The sequence below is a fragment of the Xiphias gladius genome, chromosome 16, assembly GCF_016859285.1.
Source record: "Xiphias gladius isolate SHS-SW01 ecotype Sanya breed wild chromosome 16, ASM1685928v1, whole genome shotgun sequence".
Classification (NCBI taxonomy): domain Eukaryota; kingdom Metazoa; phylum Chordata; class Actinopteri; order Istiophoriformes; family Xiphiidae; genus Xiphias; species Xiphias gladius.
The window spans coordinates 13040001-13065149 of record NC_053415.1 but is presented as its reverse complement, the minus strand read 5'-3'; the positions used below and the strand labels follow the sequence as shown (position 1 = coordinate 13065149).

Genomic DNA, 25149 nt, shown 5'->3' with positions numbered 1-25149 from the left:
TTCGGATAAGGTGTTTTGTGATTTGGCTCCTCTTTTTGATTGATTGATACAGCCTGTGGGGTTGTTTTTTTTGGATATCAAAAGTGATGAGTATCCGACTTCCAACTTTGTTTGAAAGCCCCGAAGTGTCCGACTTGGCATTGACTGAAACTGAAGTGCCTGAAAACCAAACAAACACGGATGCCTCACATCAGCCAAAAGCCGTTGTTCAATGTCATTAAACCCAAATTCAATGGATATGGTGTTACACTGTAATGCACAGTATTTTAATCCTCACACAACCAACTCTGTAAGTTTTTTTTTCCTTTACTTTTACTCATATATACCATCCATTTCATAAAGATGTTCTTTCACATTGTGATGCCTGACGAAGATGACTCAAACGTTATGTCTCTAATAAATTCAGTGCTGACAGTGTGCGGAAATTCAACCTTTTCTTTTACGTGATTGCAATTTCCTACGCATATATCCACCAGGTACATTAGATAACGCTCAGTTTATATATTCAAGGCTTGAAAAAATGAAGAAATTTAGCTTACTTACATTTTGGAAGTTGAGCTATCTTCTTGGATAAGACCACCTGATAACTCTCAGTTGGAAAACTACAGCAATGAAACTACAGTTTCTACTACACTAACACAAAACCTCATATGTAAACCCCAGTGAAAAGTACAGCTGGATGATTAGCAGAATTATTTTGACTGCCCTAATGTATGTAACTGGTATATTCATGTGTGATTGAAAACAGCTTATTTCTGGCTGAAACACAGCGGAGCAGGTGAAAAGAAAGGTAAGGCCATCTGATACGGTTTTGAATGAATATAAAAGGAATATGGAAAAGTCAGGTATTCCTGTGAGAGTGCAACTGATGACCAGATGAAATGTTAATGGTACTGTAGTCTTCCAGGATTCAGCCCCTGACTGTCACCTGGGCTAAAAATAACTTTAACCACTGACAGCGGTGAAACCCCACTGCTGTATACAACAGAGACCAGTCCTCTTAGTTTATGAATTATTCAAATTTTCTTCATATTAAGAATGCACCCAGAGAACAAAGTGTAATGAAAGTTTTTCTCCTAGGGTTTGTTCAATGCTTGACGGGAAGGCCTCCGGGCTTCCTCCTCTTGTCATATCCACAAGTCAGCGATAGGACATCTCAATGACTGAGGGATAACACTGTATTCACTGCAGGCTTTTCTACCCCAATCCCAGTGGTTAAAAAAAATGCATGAATTGTTAATATAAAAGATGCCTTTTGATATGTATAATCCATAATGTACTTTGAGTTCTGAATCAGCGGGGCTTGAGGAGTTCTCCTATGACATTCAAAACCTCTTTCTGTTTTCCCTTTAAGAGCTTACAACATCTGTTTCTGCATTTGATTGAATATTGAAATGATAAGACTATTATAGATTGCATAAACAGGAATATGAAGTAGAATGGAACTCTGGTGTTTAATATGCAGTTTTTGGCATGGTCATTTATCTAATTTTCGTATACATTCTGGGGCTACAATACCACAAATGAATAATCTGTGACTCACAACTGTATATTTTATAAATTCAGTGTCTTATGTGAGTGTGTCTTAGAGGCTGAAGGGTCTATACTGAACAACACAACATGAAAATACATTAGGATTAGGTAATTTGTTTTTCATCCCTGTCCATCATAGATTTACTAATTGTTTTGTTTTGATTTCTAAGATATAATGATAGCTTTACTTTTAGCTCTGACAGTTGGTTTACTTTTATAGACTGGCCATCAAGTTGAATGTTTGTCCTTAAATTATCTACTTTAATGACCACTGACACTTCACCGTCCACACACTGTCACAGGATATCACGATACTGGAAGCACAGGTACAGACTAGGGGTCAATATTCAGGAGTTTTGATTTGAACAGCTTACCTCAAAATCATATTCCCACTTGCCAACATACTATGTGAAAGAAGAGCAAATGAGGGAGAGACAGCTGCTGGGTGGAAAAAGCAACTCACTTTTGTGCTGCTAAAAAAAAAAAAAAAAAAACTGGCATACCACACCATCTGGTGGCTGAAAACTGGTACTCAATTCCCATCAATACACTACCTTCAAGTACTCAATGTGCACTACTGCACTTGCAATTTCATCAAACACAGACAAACACAATCCATCAGCATTTCATCAAAGTCATTTCCAATACATCAGCCATCAGGGAGCAGGAATGGCCGTCTGCAATAACAGCCTCGTTACGGATTATATGGCTATTTTGGGGAACGTAGATCCTACCTCGGCATCGTACTCAAACATCTGATTGCCCTTCATGTGGTGACACTTGAGCATGACGACAGGTCCGTTGAGGCGGGAAACGTCCAGACAGAGGTCATCTGTCCTAATTTCTTTATCCGCCGTGTATGAGAACACCTGGAAAAAAAATGTCTCACTTAGAAAATGAAAAGCATCAGCTACAATAACAACATTCATCATCATCTTGCCCTCAAGGAACAAGGATTTATCACCAAATTGAATATATGAATTCTCGATTTTACAGTGATTCACATTGTATTTCTTGATGATTTATTCAGTGCCAACCTGATTTAAACTTGGCCTATGGGCTGTACAAGATGATTTTACTGTTTTTTAACAGTAAAAACATAAAGTCCTGTAACAAAAGTTGTAACAACCTATGGAACAGTCATCAGACCAAAATACAATTCAGTTCTTGGCACAAACATTCTTAAAATGCCAAAGATGTCACAATGACCCCACAGCATGGAGCTAAATCAAAAATGGACTTGAGAAATGACAAAGCAAAATCCCAGACTTGAATTGTATTGGAAATCTGTGGACTGGCTTTGAAGTTGGCAGTTCACATATACTTTGCATCCAAACGGATTGAGCACAACTTTTCTAGCAAAGACAAAATCCCAAAGCTCACGTATCCAAGTTAAAGAAGTATCAAAGGCTTGGTGGGTTGAATGTTAATTTATAAGATATTCTTATTCTACATTCCATTTACAGCTCTTTCAGTTTAAACAATGTGTGTAGATACAAAAAATACAAAATGAAGGAGCTTAAAACACTGCTTGAAGGGACTATGTGTACAGTATCCTGATATACATGGTTAATAAGAATAAATAGTGAAATTGAACTGTGTATACGTGCTTTCCTCACCTGGTTTCCGCCCATGCCGTGACAGTTGAAAAAGCCAACTTTCTCGTTCTCCTTTCTTCCCATGTTGTCCACACACTGGTTGGTCTCAACATTTCTTATCTACCAGCATAAGTACATAGTGTTACAGGTTTATTAACGCTCAAATTTCAAATTAACTGTACGGGAAAATTGTCACTCAGTTTTCAGAGCTTAAAATTCATTTGTTAATAAGATCAAACCTTTGCAAACCTACCTTATATTTCATTTTAGTGATGCAAAGTTTACAAAGTATTACAATCAGTTTTATTCATGCTGAAGTATAATCAATAGAATGTATTTATCTTTTGACAGTGCCCCAGGCTGTATATTCTACCAAGAAAACAAATATGTTATTTTCATAGTCAAACACAAGGCAGGTAGACCCTGCTCAATGTTTCTTCATAAACATGTAACGTCTTTTCTACACCCCTTTTTTAAAATTTTGAGTTAATGTTTATCACTGGGCTCAATAGCACCAATGCTATTGGTTCTATTGTTACTTACAATTTTTTAAATGTTGTTTTGCATAGAGCTGAAACAATCAATCTGTTGATCAACAGAAATTTAATCGGAAACCATTTTGACGATAAGGTAATAGTGGTAAGTATTTTTCATGTAAACATTTTCTGGATCTTGTGCACATTAGATCCTTTTCTTTGTCATATAGTAAACACATGTCACATATCAGATGGGTTTGAACAGTTTGTCAAATAAAACACATGATTTGAAGACACTAACCTTGGGAACTAGAAAATTATAAAGAGCTATTTTCTGACCTTTTGTAGACAAAATGATTATTTGACTGAGTGACTGAGAGATTAATCGATAATGAAAATATTCATTAGTTGCAGCCCAAATTTTACAAATATTAGATCTGGCCTAGCTGGCTCCACTTCAACCAACCTGAGGACAACACTTCGCTGTGTAAGATGCACACGCTGCTGATGTTGAAGCCAGATCCCACACAATTCAAAGCATCAGTGTTTTAGAAGAGCTCTTTACACAAAACCCAAGTGACTGTCAAAACTGCCAGTTACAGTAGTCACCATAGCCAATTTCAGTCAACCACGACTGTTAATCAATTTCCAAACAGTGATCGTGAAAAATGCACGTTTATCACCATGTCACTGATTCCTTAAGAATTTAAAGGTTGTAGCTAAAATTATGTAATTAACAGATACTGTTTCACCAAGTTATGTTAATCCATCATCTATTCACTATCGTCAGTTTACAAGATGAAACAATAACTGATAATAAAAATAAAATAACTGCCAACACAGTTTTGAGTTGGGCTGATTATCACAGCTCCTACTAACTTTATAGCCAACTCAGCTTTCTAATGAACTCATACATTCACAGAGCTAAAGCTGAGCTGGCTCTATGTATGCCTAAGCAACTTATTATGCCTATCATGCAGGAACAGAACGGCATTCATAATTAAGAGATATAAAACCTAATGGTCCCAGCTGTTAAAGAAAGGCTGACTGCGTTATGGAGGATGAGAATCACTCAGAGGAAGTCCGGTTTAGAAGAAGATTGGAGCTGAGGTGAAGCAGTGGCCAAACAGAGAGCTTGTACTGCGGCACAGCAGAGCAGCACAGATCAAAACATCCTCTCACCCAGAGCAGTATGAATGTTGAAGGATTACAAGCCCATTTCGGCACGAGTTCTTCAACTGACATTACTTTTAAATGGCTTCCATCTATTGTACAGACAGCACACTGGAGGTCATCTTTGACTTTACCCCATGCTGCACTTCTGCCGACACGGAGCCATGGGCATCAAGAGGCAAATTCAGGTCACTTAAAAAAAAAATCATTTTTTTCCATGTGAGTGTGAACTAAGTAATGAAAGGGAGTTAAACTTCTGTTATCTTGAGAACAAGTACTATGATTTCTCACGCTTTAGCTGCAAATTATCAGACAGTTCCCACAACACCCTTTTAATTTCTCAAGGGACTACTTTGTAGTTCCATCTGTGCCTATTAAAATAGTCATCTGATGAAAGATTTCCATGTTTTTGTACAATAATATCAAAGGAAATACTTCTCTACTGCAACAAAATTATATTTTAAAATTCATTTCAGCTCAGGTAAAATTCAAAACTGTACCATGAGACTTTGAAGAATGTATACATGTCCTACTGTTACCTGCCCACCATGCATAGTTTAAGTGCGTAAACGTGACTGGGATCAATACCGACCACACAGACATCCCTTTATTTGTTTATCATACATGTTCAATACTAACAGCCTGGGATGTTTGTTTTTATCTCATATCATTCAGCCTTTGCTGTATTCTAAGATTTTCACATTTATCTCCCAGCAATTCTCTCTCTGAAAACACAGCCCAGAAATTACAAGGACATATCTGACTAAATGCAGAAGGAGCCACTGTATCTGCTGCATCATGGGAGATCAGAGTACATGAAAGCTCATACTTCACCAAGTGAGTAGTATCTTCTTGGGATCTGGGAGTCTGGGTAGATGTTCTCTAGATACCAGGAAAACGGTTTGCACTTCAAGGCCTCACGAAGGGCTTTACGGGAAGAAACGTCTCCATAGTCCACCCGCATCACACCTGCAGAGGAAATGCAGACACAAGGATTCAGACACATGTATAGCTGCACATCATCAGTCAGTATTCACCTTAGTATCTACATTTTTTTGGTCCTGAGAATAGAGGGGTAGTCCTGTTTTCTTGCACCACCAAAACTAAACACCAGAGGGACCCTTTATAAAGAACCACATTGCATCCTTACCTGAAAACATGGGCTTATGTGGGTCATCATGGAAGGATTTTCTATTAGATGTTGCATATGTTACCTGATTTGTACAAAGAGGTAAGTAAAGTCTTGCCCTATTCATAGAAATTTTATACTGGTGCAACATTTGTGGCATGTGTGTGTTTGGAAGTGTTTTACTTCAACAAAATGGAAACTGATTTAGCAGCCTTAACAAAACTGAACACTGAGGAAGGATAAGACAGCGACTGGGCACAGACACTTACAAACACATTAGGCAGATGGTTTCTCCCCAGAGTGCCTCTCGAGGACTCATAGCTTGCATGTACATAGATCCAGGGGGGTAATTTGTCATGAAAGAACATGATTGCAACGAGGGAAAATAGATTACAATTTTCAATAGCCCGGCAACATGCAAGAGCAACAGTACCGTGCTGTATATTTATCCATCAAACACAAGGCACACAATGCAGACAGCACCTTCTATAATACCAACGTCTTACACGTCCACACTTTAATCTGGGAAATAGAAATTTCAAGTTGTCAGATAAAAGCAATGAGCTGAAGGCTGCTCTTCCTCCCCTGGCTCTGTTTCCCCTTTTCTCTCTCTGTAGGGTCTTAGCATCACATGTTGTAGATGATGAATAGCCTCTTTGATCTTAAAATCACCAGTGCAGAGGAGGGATGAGGATGGAGATGCACTTTTAATAGGATCACTCGATGCCACTCCCAAACTCAGCCTGAGAATCATACTGTGTTCCTCTGTGCCAATAAGTGAGGTCTGGCAGCAGCATGGCCCAAATCGTTCTCCCTAATGTCCTGGAGGAAAAGACAGTCATTGTGGGGCCACAATATGCAGAAAGACTCATCCATCACAACCCCAAACTCTGTCTGCACACTTGCCCGTGGAGAATCCCGCCCGGCTGAGTGGAGGGGAAGGTCACAATTTGTGCTTTAAGATCCTTAGATTACGGATGGTCCCTTATAGGTTGGCTGGCATCTAAAACACTTAACCCGAGATTTCCGGTACACTGCTGTCTGCTAAAGGGTAATCACATTACTAAGTCGACAGATGGAGGGCTACTCATCTCACAGTCTGCGCAGTCGTATTGTTGTAGATTGTGTGTGTTTGAGCTCTGAGATAAGACCACCATCTTTGACAAATCTCTGAACTCAGGTTCAGGAAAAACACTAAAAATGTGTCTGAAAGTGGGAACTAATTAATTCCACTTTGCAGATGACAAAAGCAGCATTAAATTCCTATCTTAGACCAAGTAAAAGGAGAAACAATAATTTCTTAAATGAGCAAGAACAAGTACCATGAAAGACAGTGACAGAATAAAAGAGAGCAGACAATTCTTTCCTTTTCACACCAATTTGCTAAATGTTACATCAGCAAGCACACAAGTAGCACAGAGGAGTTTCGTAATGAAGATTGTTCATATCTGCTTTTGAACAGCGGTGCACAATGAATAAAACATCTATTAAATTCCCAACTCAACCAAGTAATCCCTGAAACTTTTAAAACATGAAGAATTCATGCGATCTTTGCACCGTCTTCAATGTGCACTTCTACTATTCCAGTGGCAGAAAGATGCAGTCAGACAGACGCAGTTTCATTGTTCTGTACCTGGTGATATGATATAGAAGAAGTCTTTGAAATCATCCATCCAGACTTCGGCCAGGCGCCTGTTGTTCTTGTTGATGACTTGGCCCGTTCCTCCAGGGAAGCTGTATGGGGTGGCCTTCCGGAAAACATGGCCCACGTGGGAACATGTTACAATTTCCAAAGAGCCACCGCACTGCCAGATCTGTAGACACATAAAGACAATTCCAATTATACAGCATGTGGCAAAAAAGCAGATAAATACACTCAATACAAACTTACAAAATATTGGGTACATCCCAGTCCCCTTTATTGATTGTTCATCACTCCTTGATGCTCAGGTGACAAAAAGATCGATTAAATCTGTTACCAATAAGGACATTTTGCTCTTAATTTTGAGAGCAGTGCGGCTTCCAAGAGGACCGAGGAAACAAGAGACCATCGTATGACATTCATCAAGGATGAATAGATGGAATAGATTATTTTTATGGTCTGTTATTTTATTTTTAACCTACATTTTATAGTCAAATAGGCTTTGGACTTTATTTAGGGCATTTCACCTTGCTGCTGCTGCATGTTGTCTTATAATTGTCTTAGCATATTTTTAAACACATCTTAGCGGCATGGTTTTATATGAAGTTCTATACAAACAATCATGGTCCCCAGTGCATGAACTGTAGTAACTCTGGTGACCCCTTAACTTTCATCTAGCACCATCATCATGTCAAATTTTAATTTGTGCAGCACTTTGGTTTTTAACCATTTATCAGCTCCCATCAGCCTTAGCTTGATATCAACTGTAGTTAAACCATTTCCATTTTTCCCAAGAATATTTAGGATAAATAATGATTTCTGAAAATTATGAGACATTGTCACCATAATGAGAATTATTAAATAATTAATTTAAAAGTGAAATATTAATACAAGCAGATGTAAATAGATAAAAAAGACTTGAATGCCAGTAGAAATGGCTCATATACACTCACCGAGCACTTTGTTAGGAACACCATATTATTTCTCCCTTTGCTCTCAAAACAGCTTCAGTTCTTCATGGCATGGATTCCACAAGATGTTGGAAACTTTTCTTTGAGATTCTGGTCCATGTTGACATGACTGCATCACACCATTTCTGCAGATTTGTCAGCTGCACATTCATGCTGCCAAGCTCCTGTTCTACCACATCCCAAAAGTTCTATTGGATTCAGACCTGGTCTCTGGGGAGGCCACTGAAGTCCACTGAACATTGTCATGTTCGTGAAACCAGTCTTAGACGACTTTTGCTTTGTGACATGTTGCATTATCATGGTGGAAGTAGCCATTAGAAGATGGTGAATTGTGGCCATAAAGGGAGGCACATTTTCAGCAAATATACTCAGATAGGCTGTGATATTCAAACCATGACTGATTGGTATTAAGGCGCCCAAAGTTTTCCAAAAAAACATTCCACCACACCATTACACCACCACCACAGCATGGACTGTCGACCCACGACAGGTTGGGTCCATGAATTCATGTGTTCACGCCAAATTCTGACCCTACCATCTGCCCTGCCTCAGCAGAAATCAAGATTAATCAGACCAGACTATATTTTTCCAGTCTTCAGCTGTCCAGTTTTGGTGAGCCTGTGCCCACTGCAGCCTTAGATTTCTGTTCTTGGCTGACTGGAGTGGAACCCAATGCAGTCCTCTGCTGTTGTTGCCCATCCCCCTCAAGGTTCGACGTGTTGTGCATTCTGAGATGCTTTTTTGCTCACCACATTTGTAAAGAGTGGTTACCTGAGTTACCGTAGCCTTTCTGCCAGCTCCACATTCTGACCATTCTCCTCTGACTTCTGCCATCAATAAGACGTTGAATAAACTCAAGAGACTGTTGTGATTAAAAGTCCCAAGAGATCAGCAGTTTCCGAAATACTCAAACCAGCCCGTCTGGCACTAACAATCATGCCGTGGGCAAAGTCACTGAGATTACATTTTTTTCCCCACTCTGATGTTTGATGTGAACATTAACTGAAGCTCCTGACCTGTATCTGCATGATTTTATACATTGCACTGCTGCCACATGATTGGCTGATTGGGTTATTGCATGAATAAGCAGGTGTACAAGTATTCCTAAGAAAGTGCTCGGTAAGTGTACATTCTGTGTCTGAGCAATGAAGTACACTTAAAAATTGTGGTTTGACTGATCTGTATGCATTTTAAATAGAGCTGTGTTGTACATGTGCAGATGCTTGTCAAATAGTTCAGAGAAAAGAGAAAGGGAATCACAGATGAAACCATCCAAGTACTGTAAATCACCCCACGCTCTGTGGGTCACTTACTCTGAAAGACATTTCCAGGTTCTCTCCACCCCAGATATCCATCCCTGGATCATAGCTTCCTATTTCTTCAAAGTATGTTTTGTCTATAGAGAACAACCCTCCTGCCATGGTTGGAGTCCTGCAAGAGACACACAATAAATTAAGGCAAAAAGCATAAAAACTACTGAATATTACATCAACTCATGCTGTATTTATTAGTATCTTAGGGTAACTCTGGAGAACATTCGGAATATAATAAAAGACCAATTTGTTTGACAATTTGATACAAAGCCTTAGAGGGGTAATTAATTTTATCTTTTAATGAATTCTATGTTGAAGTCTGCCCTACATTAAGGATAATGTTTGTTGCTGGGATTTGCATGCAGGCGACAAATTGTACCCAGTTCTGTGAATCCAAAAAAATGCAACTGTGAGCAAGGTGGGGTTTTTTTTTTTTTTTTGTATATTTAAAATAAATGAGCTCATACATATTACACTAAGACGGAGCACAATCATAACTATGTAGATGCTGTTTAGGCAGATGTTTGCATCAGTGGGATACACAAAGGAAAAAGATCTATTTCTATCTGCAGATAAAAATGGCACTTTTCATATAAGGTGATCTTGTGAAGAAATCTAACTAACCATGTCTTCTTTGTATCCTGCTGCTATCACATATAAAACCATTCTCAGGTCAGATGAAAAACTGAGAACTAGTATCTCTTTGAACTTACGGTTCAAACAGATACTTAAGGTTTCTTTTCTTTTCTTGTGGAATCTGGCATCTTTTCTGTTAATTCTTAATCAAAAACATTACCTAAGTGGAAAGTCAGAAACAGTTCCACCCAAAAATTACCTAAATTTAGCTTCAGAGGAGGAAGAAACACTTTCTTTGTGTACCTGACAGGCAGTGTTCTGTCCCCTTTGCGTCGATCCATCTCCCGCTGGGGAACAGGGTACCAGCGGAAATTCAGCTTCCAGTTGAATCCACCATAGGTCATATCTGAGCCTGCCATGTATTCAAATGTCTCGTCACTGATGACATCGATAATGGGGCACACCACTGCTGTCCTGAAAGACACAGTAATAAGGTGTGAGATTCAATGTTCAGATAAAATATTTGTGAAGCCTTGCACTGTACATTACGTATAATTAGAACATGTATTGATTTAACAATTGTACAACATAATGTGGAAAGGTGAGGTTGCGTATTATTATTTTCTGTGTTTCTAACATTCAAAAGTGTAACCACAATAGGCCTGCAACTAACTACCATTTTCATTATTGGTTATTCTGTAGATTTTGTTTAGTAATCATAACAAGTTGCAATCAGCTGAAAGTTCACTTTTTCATCAATTGGTTGATCATTTAGTCTATGAAACGTAACAAAAAAAAAAAAAAAAAGCTGAAAACAGTGTCTTCAAATGGCTAGTTTTACTGTTTTGCTAATAAATGTACAGTGCAGTGGCTGTCATGAAAAAAAGTTTGCAAGAAAAATACATGTACTTTATACATGTACTAGTATCTTCATCAAAAGAACTGGTCAGGATATTTAATTTCCAGATTAAATAACATGATACCATCAAGTTCTTCTACAAAAAGCTCCAAAAACTGTCCAAATCAATGATCTGAGGCGCACTGTAATTAAAAACTGACAACATGAGGATTTGATCCTGCAGTGGTACACTGTTTATTGCACTGAACACTTGATTTTTTTTTTAGATGTGATTTTGAACACATTTACCATACAGTATATATCAGTATTCGATAAAAAGTTAATATCACAAATCTGATTTCAACCAAATTTCTCAGCCTTACATTGGATTCAACTAAGCTACCTGTATCATCAATCATGTGAATTTGTATGGAACATATGGTGTACTTTCTGCATCATCTCATCAGTCTGCGCCCAGAATTATAGACACCAATACATGTGCAGCAGCATTCAGTAAAAGTGTAATGGCTCCTTAATATAATATTCTGAGTCATATGATACCAATTTCTTCCTGAGGGAAAATAAATGTGTCTGACCTCAGATAAGAGACGGATCGCAAGAGAATCATTATTAATCCATCCATCTGTTCATGTCACACCACACACACACACACACACACACACACACACACACACACACACACACACACACACACACACACACACACACACACACACACACACACACCTGTTTTTTCACATGCAACTAAAAGTCTGAAAAAAAAAAAAACAAAACAGCTTAATGTTCTGATAAATAACAGCAGCCAAATAAACACCGTGTCACTTTAAATTAACACATCTGATGTAATAAACAACATAACAAAAAAAAAAAGATCTCTTACTCAGCCATATAATATTCGTCCCTAAACCTGTATCTGTTGAAGCAAGAAAACATCTCCCTGTCCACTTTAATCTTGACTCAACTAGCATCTACTAGTATCGTTTGCAGAAGAGTTAACACATAGACAGATCTAGAGTACTTGGAACTTGTTTTTCCTATGTCTGCAGAGGCAGACAATGCAAAATGATTATCTACTCCTGACAGCAGTGTCAGCTAACACACTGTATTCATGACTAATAGTTTGCTGTCCCATCAATATTCAGATAGAGCTTTGGCTCAGGCACCCAATGATGCAACTTAATTGAAAAGTGATAATACCAGTATTAATAAAGCATGTTTCAGGACTGAATAGGCAAAAGATTAAATTGATTAACAATGAGTCGCTTGGAAGTACTGTAGTGAACTACTCCTGAAAAGTAGAATATGTTCATTATTTCATATTTGCGTCTTAAATATCAGCATTAACTCCGATACAGTCATTGCGGTCCATTTTGGCTCCTACCGGTCCTCTTTGATTCGAGCCAGCAGGGGCTCCAGCCAGCCGACGGTACACTCGCAGTGAGCATCCAGGAAGGTGATGACCTGCCCTTTGGTGGCAGCTGCCCCCCTCAGTCTGGCTCTGATTAGACCCGAACGCTGCTCCATCCTCAGGATCCTCACAGGCACCTCCAGAGTCCGCACATAGTCCTCCAGCTTCTTCTTCAGGAAGTCTGGAACAAAACAGCAGACAATCCATCAAGGGTTTACCTGCAGAGCTGGAGCAATTGGTCAGACAAAACAAGAGATTTAAATATGTCAGTTTGGGCTCTAGGAAATTCTGATGAGCATTCTTCTATTATTACTGCTATTATTATCAATATTTTAGAATAAACAGCTGATTGCCATCTATAGTTTCTGACCTCATTTAGAAGAAACCGTTGATTCATTAATGAAGAAAATGATCTACAGATTATAACCACAATAACAAAAGAAAATTGTTATCTGCAGCCATACATCTCAATTTACTTGGTACAATTATTGACATCTGCTCCAAAGAGTAAATGCTGATCCATGTTGTAAGAGTAAAAAGCTACACTGAGTTAACTGTTTCTTATATTGCTACCATGCTTAGTGATCGACTGCGCCTGGTTTAGAGTTTTGTCTCCCACACTGTTTGACTTCAGAATGTACAGCTGTATCCTGTGAGTCTGTCAGAAATCAGACACTGTCATTTTGTGAGCTGCTCATTAGTCACAGTGTATACTACCAACCTCGCTCGCTGGCATCGTCGACTAGCACGATCTCCACAAGCAAGTGTCTGGGAGAGCGGTTGAGGACACTATGAACAGTCCGAAGCAGTGTGCTCCACGCCTCGTTGTGAAACACGATGACAATGCTGGTGCTGGGCAGGTCGTCTGGGTACACTTTGGTCTTACAGCTGATACAAAAAACAGGGGGGGAAAAAAAAGGAACTTAGTAAAGCAGAACTGAAGCAGAACTAAAGTTACGTTAAGTTTGAATATGGAATGTCACTGAGCTACAGGTGTAAGTATTACAGTATCACAAAAAAGCAATGAATAGAGGAATTGTATTTAAAACAAGTGGGAGAGAGAGATAAAAAAATTTTTTTTAAATTGTTTACTTTTCAGTGATAATTCGGCGACCCCTTAAATTGATCACCCTCAGGTTGGTAACCACTGTTTTAGACTAAACCATTAGCAGATTGTTACAAATAACAATTAACCCTAAAAGAAAATAATAAAATCAAATTTTGGTCATAAATTCATCCTTTAGTCCAGTAGTAGCCCAAACATTTGCAGGTCAGAGCTTCTCATGTCTTTAATATGTTTGAATATAGATGTTTTGAATACCTACCATTTGTCATTATTTTTGACATTTTATTGAAAATTTTTCCTAACTGATTCTTTGAAAAATAAATTCAAAATAAAGAAGGAAACTAAAATCATTCACATCTTATTTAATACTTGTATATAACAAATTGTATCCTTATACTTAAACCTAACCATCTCTCATCAGAATCTGAGCGTATCCTGCTGCTTTCCAATGCTGCCATCACTGCAAAAACATTGTCATAGGAGATTTACTCACAAATATCTCCATAGAAAGTAGAAAAAGTAAAACCAGTGTTGACAGCTATGTCAGCATGCCCTTGGCTTGATGGGATATCTGTCAAAGCCAAAGAGGGACAATGTGGCAAGCTTGGGACGGCGCTGTAGTGGATGATGTTGAATAAAGAATGAGCTGCATTAGGCGAGAAGAGGAGGAGGTTGACGTCTAGAGCAGCCTATATGGTGGGAGGAGGAGAAGTGGGAGGTGACGGAGGGTGAAAGAAGCCATCGGAGCAGACAGCATTGCTGGTTCAGTCCTGTCTATTCAAAGTGACAGCACTGACTGACACAACTAGGCCAGAAGGTTGCATTCAATGAGGCAATGACTGGCAAGTTTGCATGGCTCTGGATAATTTTCACCACATAGCTGTTGAAATTTTGAAGGGCTAAGCTGTGTTCTGTAATATTTATACTGAGAGAAGGATGGAGCAATATTGGACCAAAAAACTGGAAGTGTTGCAATCAGCTGAATATCCACTTTCTCTTGGTAATGTAGGTGTTGTTTTGCACTTTGTCGTCTAAATGAGCTTTATATTTGCATCTCGACATTGCAAAACATCTTGAGTTAGCATTTTCTTGGTATAGGTGTAGAATGTAGGGGTGAAAAAAAAAAAGACATTCTTGTGGCCTATTTCTCATGTGACTGGCAGAGCCTTTGGTATCCACTTAATTAAAGTGCTGTGGAAAGCTCATGTTCAGCTGGAATATTTAAACATGAATCACTTGGATAATAGAGAGGCGAATGCTTGTGAATACCAGCAGCCCAAGATGAAGGTGCTCACGATACACACAAATTGCTCCTTGGATTTTCATTTAGTGCTCAAGTGGATCTTGAATGACAGTAAACAAAACCCTACTCCTATTCAAATGTCAGGCCTAATGTACACACTTGAGGGATCTGATAGATTCTGAAACAGTGCCCATAATTAGAGCTTTTTAGAGTTAGAGTTTTTTCACTTTGGATAGGTACCAATGACATCTAATGGACTCAACAATCAGTTCAAATTTTACTTGAATCATCAGAATAACTTTGCTTTGATAGTTTAGAGCATTTCATCTGCAAAAACAGCACCTTGTATCACTGTCTGCAACCCTGTTGAGACTCTTTGGATAAGAGGAAGAAGCCCAGCTGCTTTGCTCAGCCATCTAACACATTTGTCTGAGTACTGGAGCAGTTTCTTGTGAACCCGATATACGATAAGTCTGCACACATTAAGGAGTGAAACCCCCCAAAAACACAGAAATAAAGAAGCAAAAAGCAGAAAGCATTAGCTGAAATGTCAGATTTTTCATAAAGGAGCCATAGCTCCCTGCAATGTGCGATGTGTATCAAAGTTCAGTTATCAAAGCTTACAGGCAGCAAGGTAACAGGGTGAGGACTGAGTGTTATGCTGGTCTGTTGGAGAGCGGACGTATGTGTGTGTAGGTGTTAAAGGGTCAGTATTGCGTGTCACAGCACGCATCTGGGAGACACCCAAGCGTACGCACCCATCCAACCTCACGTCCGGCAGACTCCTGTTGAGTGCAATCATGTCACTGGCCATCAGATTGAACTGGTTAATCTTAAAGAGCTCCTTCATCTTCTCGTGGTCGTCCTTTGGGATGTTCACTGCCTTGCCCATCTCCCCTGGACCCTCATGGCTCCGAGATATCACAGCTGAAACATAACGGAGGCAAAACAGAGGGATATCTGATAAGGAAGCAAACCCACCATTATTTTTTTTTTATTTCTCACTAACTTTAAACTACATTGTAAAAGAAATCACTTCCTTTTTTTGTCATGTAAGAAGAAACACTGTATTACAAAAGCCAATTAATTACAAATTACATCTCCTCTCTAAATGGGACTGAGAGTAATGAGGACTGACTGACCTCCCTGGCCCCAGTCTGTTGGCTGCTCACCCTGTTCTTACCAGTGGAGAAAAAAAAAAAAAAATAAAGGACGTTTTGATGGTACTTGTACTTCTTTGATCATTTATATCAATATATAATCTGCTGATCTGAGTAGGAAAGATGACCTTTTCTAATCTAAATTAATCCATGACAAAAGGAATGAAGTACAGATAAATTCGGAGTGATCCCTTTTGTACTGAAAGCATTGGGTCTCTTCAGTCTGAGTAAAGCGCAGCAAAACATGCTCGCTTAATCTCTGCAAACTCTGTAAATTCTATATTTGTAAAAAGCAAGAGCACAAAACATAATGTTCGTGATCAGTGTGCATGTACCAAACTGGTATTATGGGTTTTAATCGCATGTTATGCACTGGAGGCTTCTCTACAGGATATGCACATGTGAACAGTATGTTATATTCCTCTTATTAACACTTAACATCGCACTTACAGAAAATGTGATGGCATTCTCACTCGCACTATTGAAGGCTGGGAAAAAAATATGCTACAGTGTTAAGACATTTAATACAGACAGTGCAGGGGCTCTGCTTAAGCTCTCTCCTGGTTTCTGTGGCTTGATCTGACTGGGTATTAAGCGCTGTTCAGTCTGGTTGCTGTATTTAATTTGAATTTAATCTATTAAGAGATTTTGAATTCAGAGATTTAGGTGAATGTATTAATAGATGAAAAAGCTGTATGAAAGCAAAAGCCTTCCTACAGTAGCTACAGTCTCTTTTGCTACATGTTAGTTTAATGCCTGCAAAACATCAGCATTGCTGTTGTTGTTGTTGTTGCAGCAGCACAGAGCCATCTCCTTTGACCAAAGGTAAATAACCCATGGATTTATGACTGTGCTCTCTCTCTCTCACACAAATCTCACACTCTCTCTCTCACACTCTCTCTCTCTCACTCTCTCTCTCACTCTCTCTCTCACACTCTCTCACACTCTCTCACACTCTCTCACTCTCTCACACTCTCACACTCTCTCACACTCTCTCTCACACTCTCTCACACTCTCACACTCTCTCACACTCATAATCTCTCAGAGCAGAGGCACTGATTTCCATGAAAAGGGGGCGCACAGTTCACATTAGCTGCATGGCCCCAAGTTAAGAGGATTCCCCACGACCCCATGGGCTGGTGTCAGCTGGACTGTTAACCTCAGCTGATCCTGCTCTTTTCTTTATGGTGCTGCTGACACTCTCCATTTGGACGCTGGCTTAAATCTGATGGACAAGGCTCAAGGGCTGAGTCGGATGACTGAACAAAGTATCCGTCAAACGTATGCTTGGTCTGTCCAACACATCGTTCTATATCTACGGATAAACTCAGGACAAGAGATTTCAGGAAACATCTTGTACAAGCAAAACAACCAGCAAACCATTAACACCAGTCTGACTCGCCTTCAATTTATTTGCATCACCACATGATAGTAGTCTAATCCTACAGATCATTTAGCAATTCAAGATCATACATTGTTTAATCTGACTAAAAAAAAAACTGATTACTACTGAATAACGTGGAAAGTGCTGTCAGATGTGAACAATCACAGAGAGAGCAGAATACTTTGTGAATTTTGCAGGACACAGTCCTCAGGCCTTGAAATAACAAGGCAAACTGTCATTCCCAATTCACCACAATATTTCTGGTCTCTTTCTTACAACTTGAATGTCCTGAAATAACTGGCATGTTCAAATTTTTTCAAGCATGGATAAACCCATGTGTGATACACGCAATAGCCAAATGTAATGTGAATAATATGTTGGAATAATATGGTTCACATTAAACATGGCATAAACTTTGTAAAAAATTAACATGATGTTTTCCATTTGTGCTAAAGTAAATCTCAGTCAAAACTGAAGAGAATACTTGAGATTTTTTCAACTAACGGTCTTTCCTTCCTTACCTTATATACTTCTTTGCTAATATATGCGGCATATGCTAACGGTATGGCTCTAGGGATCTCAGTGTTGGGTGGTCTACTACTTTGGTCCAGACTGATATACCTCAACACCTATTACATGGATTGCCATTAAATTTTGTATGATCATTCATGGTTTCCAGACGATGAATCCTAATGACTTTGGTGATTCTGACTTCTAGCATATCCTGAGGTTGACATTTGTGGTTTTGAGGTAAAGATTTGAATGACAACTATTGAAAATTTTGCTATAATTTGGTTTTAACATCCATGGCCCTAACAAGACGTATTGTAATCACTTTGTTGATCCCCTGACTTTTTCTCCTAGCGCCATCATCCGGTCAAAAAATGTATTTACCAATACCTTGGTTCATGACTAAATACCTGCACAACACTCCGAAACTGAACTAAGACGCCGAACGTGGGGCACTATACCTGCGAGACATCAACAGGTTAGCATTTTAACTGTGAGCATTTTAGCATGCTGACGTTAGCATTCAGCACAAAGCAGCACTGTGCCTCAGTATAGCCTCACAGAGCCTCTACACACATGTATTTTTCAGTGGTTTCAGTGTTTATTTTATGTCACAGTTGAAACAGTGCAGCTAAGGGACACATCAAGGATCTCCTTCCTGCAAGGAAGGTTTTGTTTTCAAGCCCTTAACTATTTATTTAGAGTATTTATATGCCAAATGTCCACATATTTTTACTGTATTAGGTATCCAGTTATTTTTCTTGCAACACTTTAGTACATCGTGTTTGGAATAATATACTGTATGAGTTTTAAATGTGATTAGCGCATACTCAAATTAACAACTTAGCTCTTTCATTATCTTTGTAAATTATAGTTTTTCACCTTTCAAAATTGTCCATCGATGAAAATAAAACAAACAGTCAGATTGAATATAAAGGCTAGAAACAGTCAAATAAATCTGTTTTTTGCTCAGCAACACACAAGCACAGGAGCTTTAGGAAACAGTAGTATTTTCTGTAGTATTTTCAAGCCCAGCACACTCTCTGCCTGACACAGAGCATTCATTATCAAAGATGACCGCTATCATCTGGGAAGAAAACAGTGGCTCTGTCTGTCCTCGGGTCAATCAATCTAATTCAGTATCCCTGCCTGTAGCTTTATCCCAAGCAATTACAGCGAAAAGGTTCTCCTCACACTCACAGGTAATGAGTCTTCAGAGACATGATCACTAAGATTTCAGTGGTGAACACAAATAAAGTGCCACATGTCTCATTGTCTCAGTGCTTATTACGTAATTTACAAGATCATAATTCTGACAAATTTGTAATAAATGTGCAATTCTAGACTCACTTATAAACATTTTCCACATATGGTATACGCAAGCCTAGGCTATAACATATTTCATTTTTGAATTGTCTTTGTGATTGCTAACTGGACTCTTTGATCCCTGTTTGTAAGGTTCAAGATTCCTCTTGTCAAGGTAGACTCAGATACTAACCTGAATGCAGATTGTGCACTGAGTTCTTCATCTTGTGGCTTCAAACATCGCCAGCTATTTCATTCTCATTTACTTTACAGGAAAAGCTTTGCCTCGTGATGCTCAGTCTCATTGAGTTGTTCATTGTCATTCCAAACAGAAATGTGTTCAAATTTTTTATTCTTTATGTGTTGTAGTGATGTAGCAGTCGGGCCGTGAACACACCCTATTCATTTGAAATATGGAAAATAATGAAAATGTTCAGATTTAATTCACCTCCATAAACGAATCAAATGATAGTTTTCAATCAGTTGATAAATTGATGGTCTTATAAAATGTTATTTTAAAATACAGAGACAAATCTACATACGCAGCTTTCACCAAGCATCCACTTAAACAAATGATCACACTTGGCTTTTATAAACTAGATTAATGTGGTGGATTTACTTTTTTTTTTTTTTTTTTTTTAAATCAACAAACAAATACCAGTGGTAGCATTTAAGATGTGAGTTGCACAACCGAAAGTGGTTTAACTGCTCTTTTTGCCTTGCAAAAGGCAAAAAAAAAAAAAAAAAAAAAAAAAAGCAAAAAACTGTTAACAGTTAAAGCAGAAAGAAGAAGAAGAAGAATGAGTTTCTACAAATTTCTACTATATTCGTTCATGGATGGAAATCAATACCTAACGCCTCCAAGAAGGATTAACCAACAAGTTTATTTTAATTTTTCTAAGCTGTGTTTACATTGAAACGGTCAGTTCACTCATCATGAGTGCTACTCAGCCTTTGAAAACTGTCATATTATAACTGAAATGGCTCTTAAGAGAGCTTGCTAAAGTCTGAGAAAATAACCCAGAGGATGTTGTCAGGATTACAGAAGCAGAAAGCTCTTTATACAAACTGTACAAACCCATTTAATGAAAAGATACTACGGAAGTGCAGTGTTTTGGGTTACTGAGGATTTATGTCAGGATATCTTGGACATTGCTTTCCTGGAGTACCCCCTTCAAACAAAAGTCCTGATGCACGGGCATTTGTATGTGTTCTTATGTGGTTCCATCAGAAAACAAAATGAGCCGGACTGTGGTGCAAAAAAGAACAGAGGAAGTAACATTTTTACACCTTAGCCAAGAATCTGTGCTTACATGACGCTTATGCAACATCCTCTCTTTTACATATTAACAGACAGCAACACTTAAGACAACTTTACTTTATCATGTCAAGCAAAGTTTAAATCCAAAATACACATAATGGGCAGCAGTGACTGGCCATAAAGTTTACTCTGGTCAAGCTGAAAACCACTGAAGCAAGCCAAGATGTGCCTGGTCTAATCAGGAATTAGGGGCAAACATTTTTTAAAGGGTCATTATCGACATGGTGATAAACAACCTGGGATCACTGACCGTTTGTCTAAAACAGATGAAATAAAGGAGAAACTGACTCTAAACAATCAAACCATACTGCGAGCTTGGGCAACTGAGCCCAAAGCTAAGTGATTTTAAATTCATTTAATCAAATTTCTATGTGTAACGCAGTTATTAACCTACTTTAGCATTATGGAGCTTTTGAGCTCCTTTAGCTGATTGTTATGGTTTAATAGTCCTACGTTTACCCTGTGAGTCAGTCAGAGCAGCTCTAAAAAAAAAAAAAAAAAAAAAAAACTATAGGCAACCATTTCCAGATAAAAAAAAGCTCTAATAAATCCCTTCCTTGCTTATCAACCCAGCACCAAAAAGCAAACAGACAAAGGATCAGCTCATTGTTTTGGTTAGTTCAGTCTCACCTCTCTCATCAGCATCGTTTTTAGACGCTGTTTTCAGCTAAAAAGCTCTCCAAGAACACTGTGCACTACCTGCCCAGCACCAATAGAAGACCGACAAAGTTAGCAACTGGCTAGGGAACACATGGAGCATTTTGTAGCTTAAGAGCCAGATATTTCTCTCAGGAGGACTAAAAGCAAGAGCTGAATGCAGAGCGAATATTGGAATTACATTTATCAAGTGGACACAAACAGACTCCATTTGAATTTTAACGTTACTGCTGGATGTGTAAATAGACAACTGTGTGGTAACAAGCTCACCGTAACAACTTTTTAAGGCAATAATATGTCAATGTTGTGTTTACAGCTTGTTTATGCTGAGCCCGAGGGGCCAAAAAAAATCTGTTAATGCAAGTAAGCTAAAGACAGAGCTAAAATGAGAGTGAGTGTTGGACATACATTTGTCAGTTGGCCAGAAAACAAGACTGCAAATGGATGTTCATGCTAATGTTTAATAGACATTTTTTATTGTATCTAATCTAAAATATTGTGACTTTTTGACTAGCAGTTACTGAAATATAATTACTTTAGCGTGACCTTACAAAAAATGCTTCTGCAATAATCAAACTGGGTAAATCGATTCCAATCAAAAACTGAACACGTGAGTCATTGCCAGATTAAGAATGGGCTCTTCAGTTGTGGGCTGAATGAATAATATTACACTTGACAAAGTAAAACTTAAAACACCTGCAGTGTTGTGGCAAAGCCAGTGAATGAAGAAATTCTCAACACTCAGTTCATATATTCAGCAAAATATCTACTTTATAAGCAGTGTAACATTAGACTTTTGTATGGTAATTAGTCTCAGTAGCTGGAAGCTCTGCCTCATTCGAACCTTAAAAGCAGCTTAGCAAGCCTCTTAGAAACCTGCTTACTTGAGGGCATGTGAGGAAATGAACTCTGCTAGAAGTGGTATTATGGTTTAGGTTCATCTCAGAAGCGCGCGCGCAGACACACACACACACACACACACACAAACACAAACACACAAAGACATTGGTTTAAACTTACCTTTAAGTAAGTTTTAAGGTAAGTTTTTATACAATCAAATTAGAGATAAAGATTTGACACATACAAAACTCTATGAATCATAATGGTGCGTTTTTTTTTTCATTTTTTAGATCAATAACTTCAAATTTGCATTTTTATATTAGTCATCTTCATTGTGATGATTATGTTAAACATTGAGGTGAAAAGATTGAGTGTTTAAAGTTTACAGTTTATATTCACTAGCATGTCTGAGTGATCCTTAACAGAAGGTAAAGCCTACAAGATCCAAAATGCACAGACCCAAAACAAAAAGGGAAATTGTCAGTTAGCTGTTGCTTCGCTTATAAACTGGGGTTATCAAATTCAGTAAACCTACCCTTTGGGAAAATTGTCAAAGCTCTTTTCTTAAGATGGTTCCTAATCTTAAAAATATTTTGGTGCATGCAAACTGCTGCCTAAAGAGAAAACCTACTGCATGTTGAATATTGCTGAAACTTATTCTTATGTTCACTCAAGGACTTGAAAAAACAAATCAAGAGCTCAATTTAATGTAGATCTAAAACTGTAATTTTTAAGTGTGGGGCTCTGTTTTTTCTTGGTTTCAGTGTATTCCAGTAAAATATTAAAAATCTATTCGTAGAGACTACAAAGTTGTTTTACATCACATGAGATTGGTTTTCCATTACAGTGAATATCATGTATCCATTTGTTTCTGTCAAAATTACTATTTCATTGTGTAGAAATGCACAAAAATCTTTCCAAATCAATCTGCACTTAGAGCTGCAGTACCACACATTGATATTATTCTCTTGGCAAAAAATAAATAGACACATCATATAGAAAAAACAGAATAACTGCAGGCTTTCAAAAATGATAAAGGACGTACAAGATTTAGTTTTCTGTGCAATGTGTACAGAAAAGTCAGGTGGTTTGTAGAGTCATTGCCAAAAACATGTAAAACCATGCATATGGTCTTTGAGCAGGGTTTTGAAAAAATGGCACTGTTAACATTAAAGCTTAAACAGACAGGGAATGGGAAAGGGAGAGCGAATGATGCAGTCCACTCTGAGACTTAGTGTACTGTATCTCATAGTGGACTCCTGAAACCTTTAAGCCCCATCCTGTCTATTCTCTGAATGAAAGGTGTCGTAGCACTGATCCGGACTCTCACCTCGGAGGGCAGGGAGCAGTGAGCGGTCTTTCCTGTCATCACATTTGTTGCACTCGCTGAAGTAGAGCAGCAAGAACACATCCACCAGCACCCACACTAGAGAGGTGGTCAACACCACCTTGCAGTAGACGAACCGTCGCATCACCTCCCCGGGATGTCGGCCAGGCAGCCAAACAGGGAGGGTCACCGTGAGCGCTCAGGAGCGCTCAGTCTGCTAATGAGGTGTTTGAACTCTGAGGACGGGGTGAGAAACCGAGCAGGTTTGCCTACGGGGCGTCATCCTACAGAGGAGAGAGAAAACACAATAAGAGAATGGATTTAAAATAAATATCTAATGACAACAGAAATCATGATAAATATTTTAGCCTTCATGATAAAACTCGTCATGAAACTATGATGAAATAAAACAATCAACTTATGAAGAAACACGATCTCCGCAAAATCTGCGAGGAACTACGTACATTTAAATTAGATCAATATTTGTCTCTCTCCTCACAATCAGAGATTACTTAGCATTTTTCCATTTATTTATTTTACTTTTTTATTAGTGCAACATGACGTTACACAAAAGGTGAAATACTGTATATAAATACTGAGATACTGTAGGCGCTGCAAAATGTACAGACAAAATGTCCAGATACTGTGATAAAGTGACCTTTGCAGATCAAACGAGAGGTTAAGAGTTAGATTTGGTAGAGATGCGCAGTTGTGTATGTTAATGGGTGAACTACATATTCTATTTGTATATTTCTGAGGAGGGAGAAGAAAATGAGGGACACGGAAAGAATGTAGAGATGCATAAGAAGAAAACAGAAGAAAAAAGTGAAAAGAAAAACATTAACAGTACATCTACATATACATTATAGCCCAATCCATGTTGGATTTTTGAGGGAGATACCAATTTCTATATTTGAGACTTTAAAAAAGTCTGACAATGGAGCGACCTGTGGCTCGAGGGTTAAGGCGCCCACCATGAACCACAACATCCCCAGTTTGAGTCTGGCCAGGGACCTTTGCTGCATCTCTCTCTACTGTTTGTAATAAAGGCATAAAAGTGCCCATTAATACTCTAAATTTGCTTTTTAAGAGTTGTGACCAGGGATGCACTGACCATAGCAGATCCAGTATCAGCCAGATATGACAGATCCACATTGAAAACAGCTGCTTTGTCAGTGTCATCATAATTTTTTTACAGTTTCCACTATCAGTTACAGTCATTAAGTCATGGCGGCTGGCAAACTCCGTTTGCAGTGCCACAGCAAACTCCAGCATGATGTTAACTCACATAAAAATTATCCCAGTGAGTTCAAACACAGAATAGACACAGAAAAGTAAACAGCTTTCATTTGAGAAAAAGACGACACTGGTTTCAAATCAGAAACCAATATCAGCAGATACCCTGAGTTGAGGTATCAGAGTCATATTTGGAGGAGGAAAAGTTGTCTTCACAGCTAGGGACACAGCCATACATGCATTAAGTGGGACAGTTTACAGTTTAAAATAAACTTGTCAGGGTCCTCTGTTGACCACACAGAGAACGTCATGATGGGTATGGTGCTTTGGAGGTCACACCCAGCTTCCCATATTGGACTGACCCCAGACCCTCCACATTTTCCCATTTGAAAGGATGAGTGACTGCTCATCTCCCCTCTACA

At 38.5% G+C, this 25149-nt stretch overlaps 1 protein-coding gene across 3 annotated transcripts in view; it reads right to left on the bottom strand.

The window, feature by feature from the left end:
- galnt13 (UDP-N-acetyl-alpha-D-galactosamine:polypeptide N-acetylgalactosaminyltransferase 13) overlaps positions 1–25149 on the bottom strand; it is a 35255-nt gene that overhangs the window by 7218 nt on the left and 2888 nt on the right. For 2 of the 3 annotated variants that reach the window (XM_040147565.1, XM_040147566.1), the window contains exons 2-11: positions 23495–23775; positions 15746–15914; positions 13400–13566; positions 12652–12859; positions 10715–10885; positions 9836–9953; positions 7543–7723; positions 5610–5749; positions 3153–3251; positions 2268–2402 (exon numbers count right to left, since the gene is read on the bottom strand). In XM_040147565.1, coding sequence (XP_040003499.1) covers positions 2268–2402; positions 3153–3251; positions 5610–5749; positions 7543–7723; positions 9836–9953; positions 10715–10885; positions 12652–12859; positions 13400–13566; positions 15746–15914; positions 23495–23636 — 1530 coding nt within the window. In that variant the 5' untranslated portion in view covers positions 23637–23775. Of the gene's footprint in view, positions 1–2267; positions 2403–3152; positions 3252–5609; positions 5750–7542; positions 7724–9835; positions 9954–10714; positions 10886–12651; positions 12860–13399; positions 13567–15745; positions 15915–23494; positions 23776–25149 lie in introns of those variants that run through there. The other variant, XR_005709047.1, reaches the window with a different exon arrangement.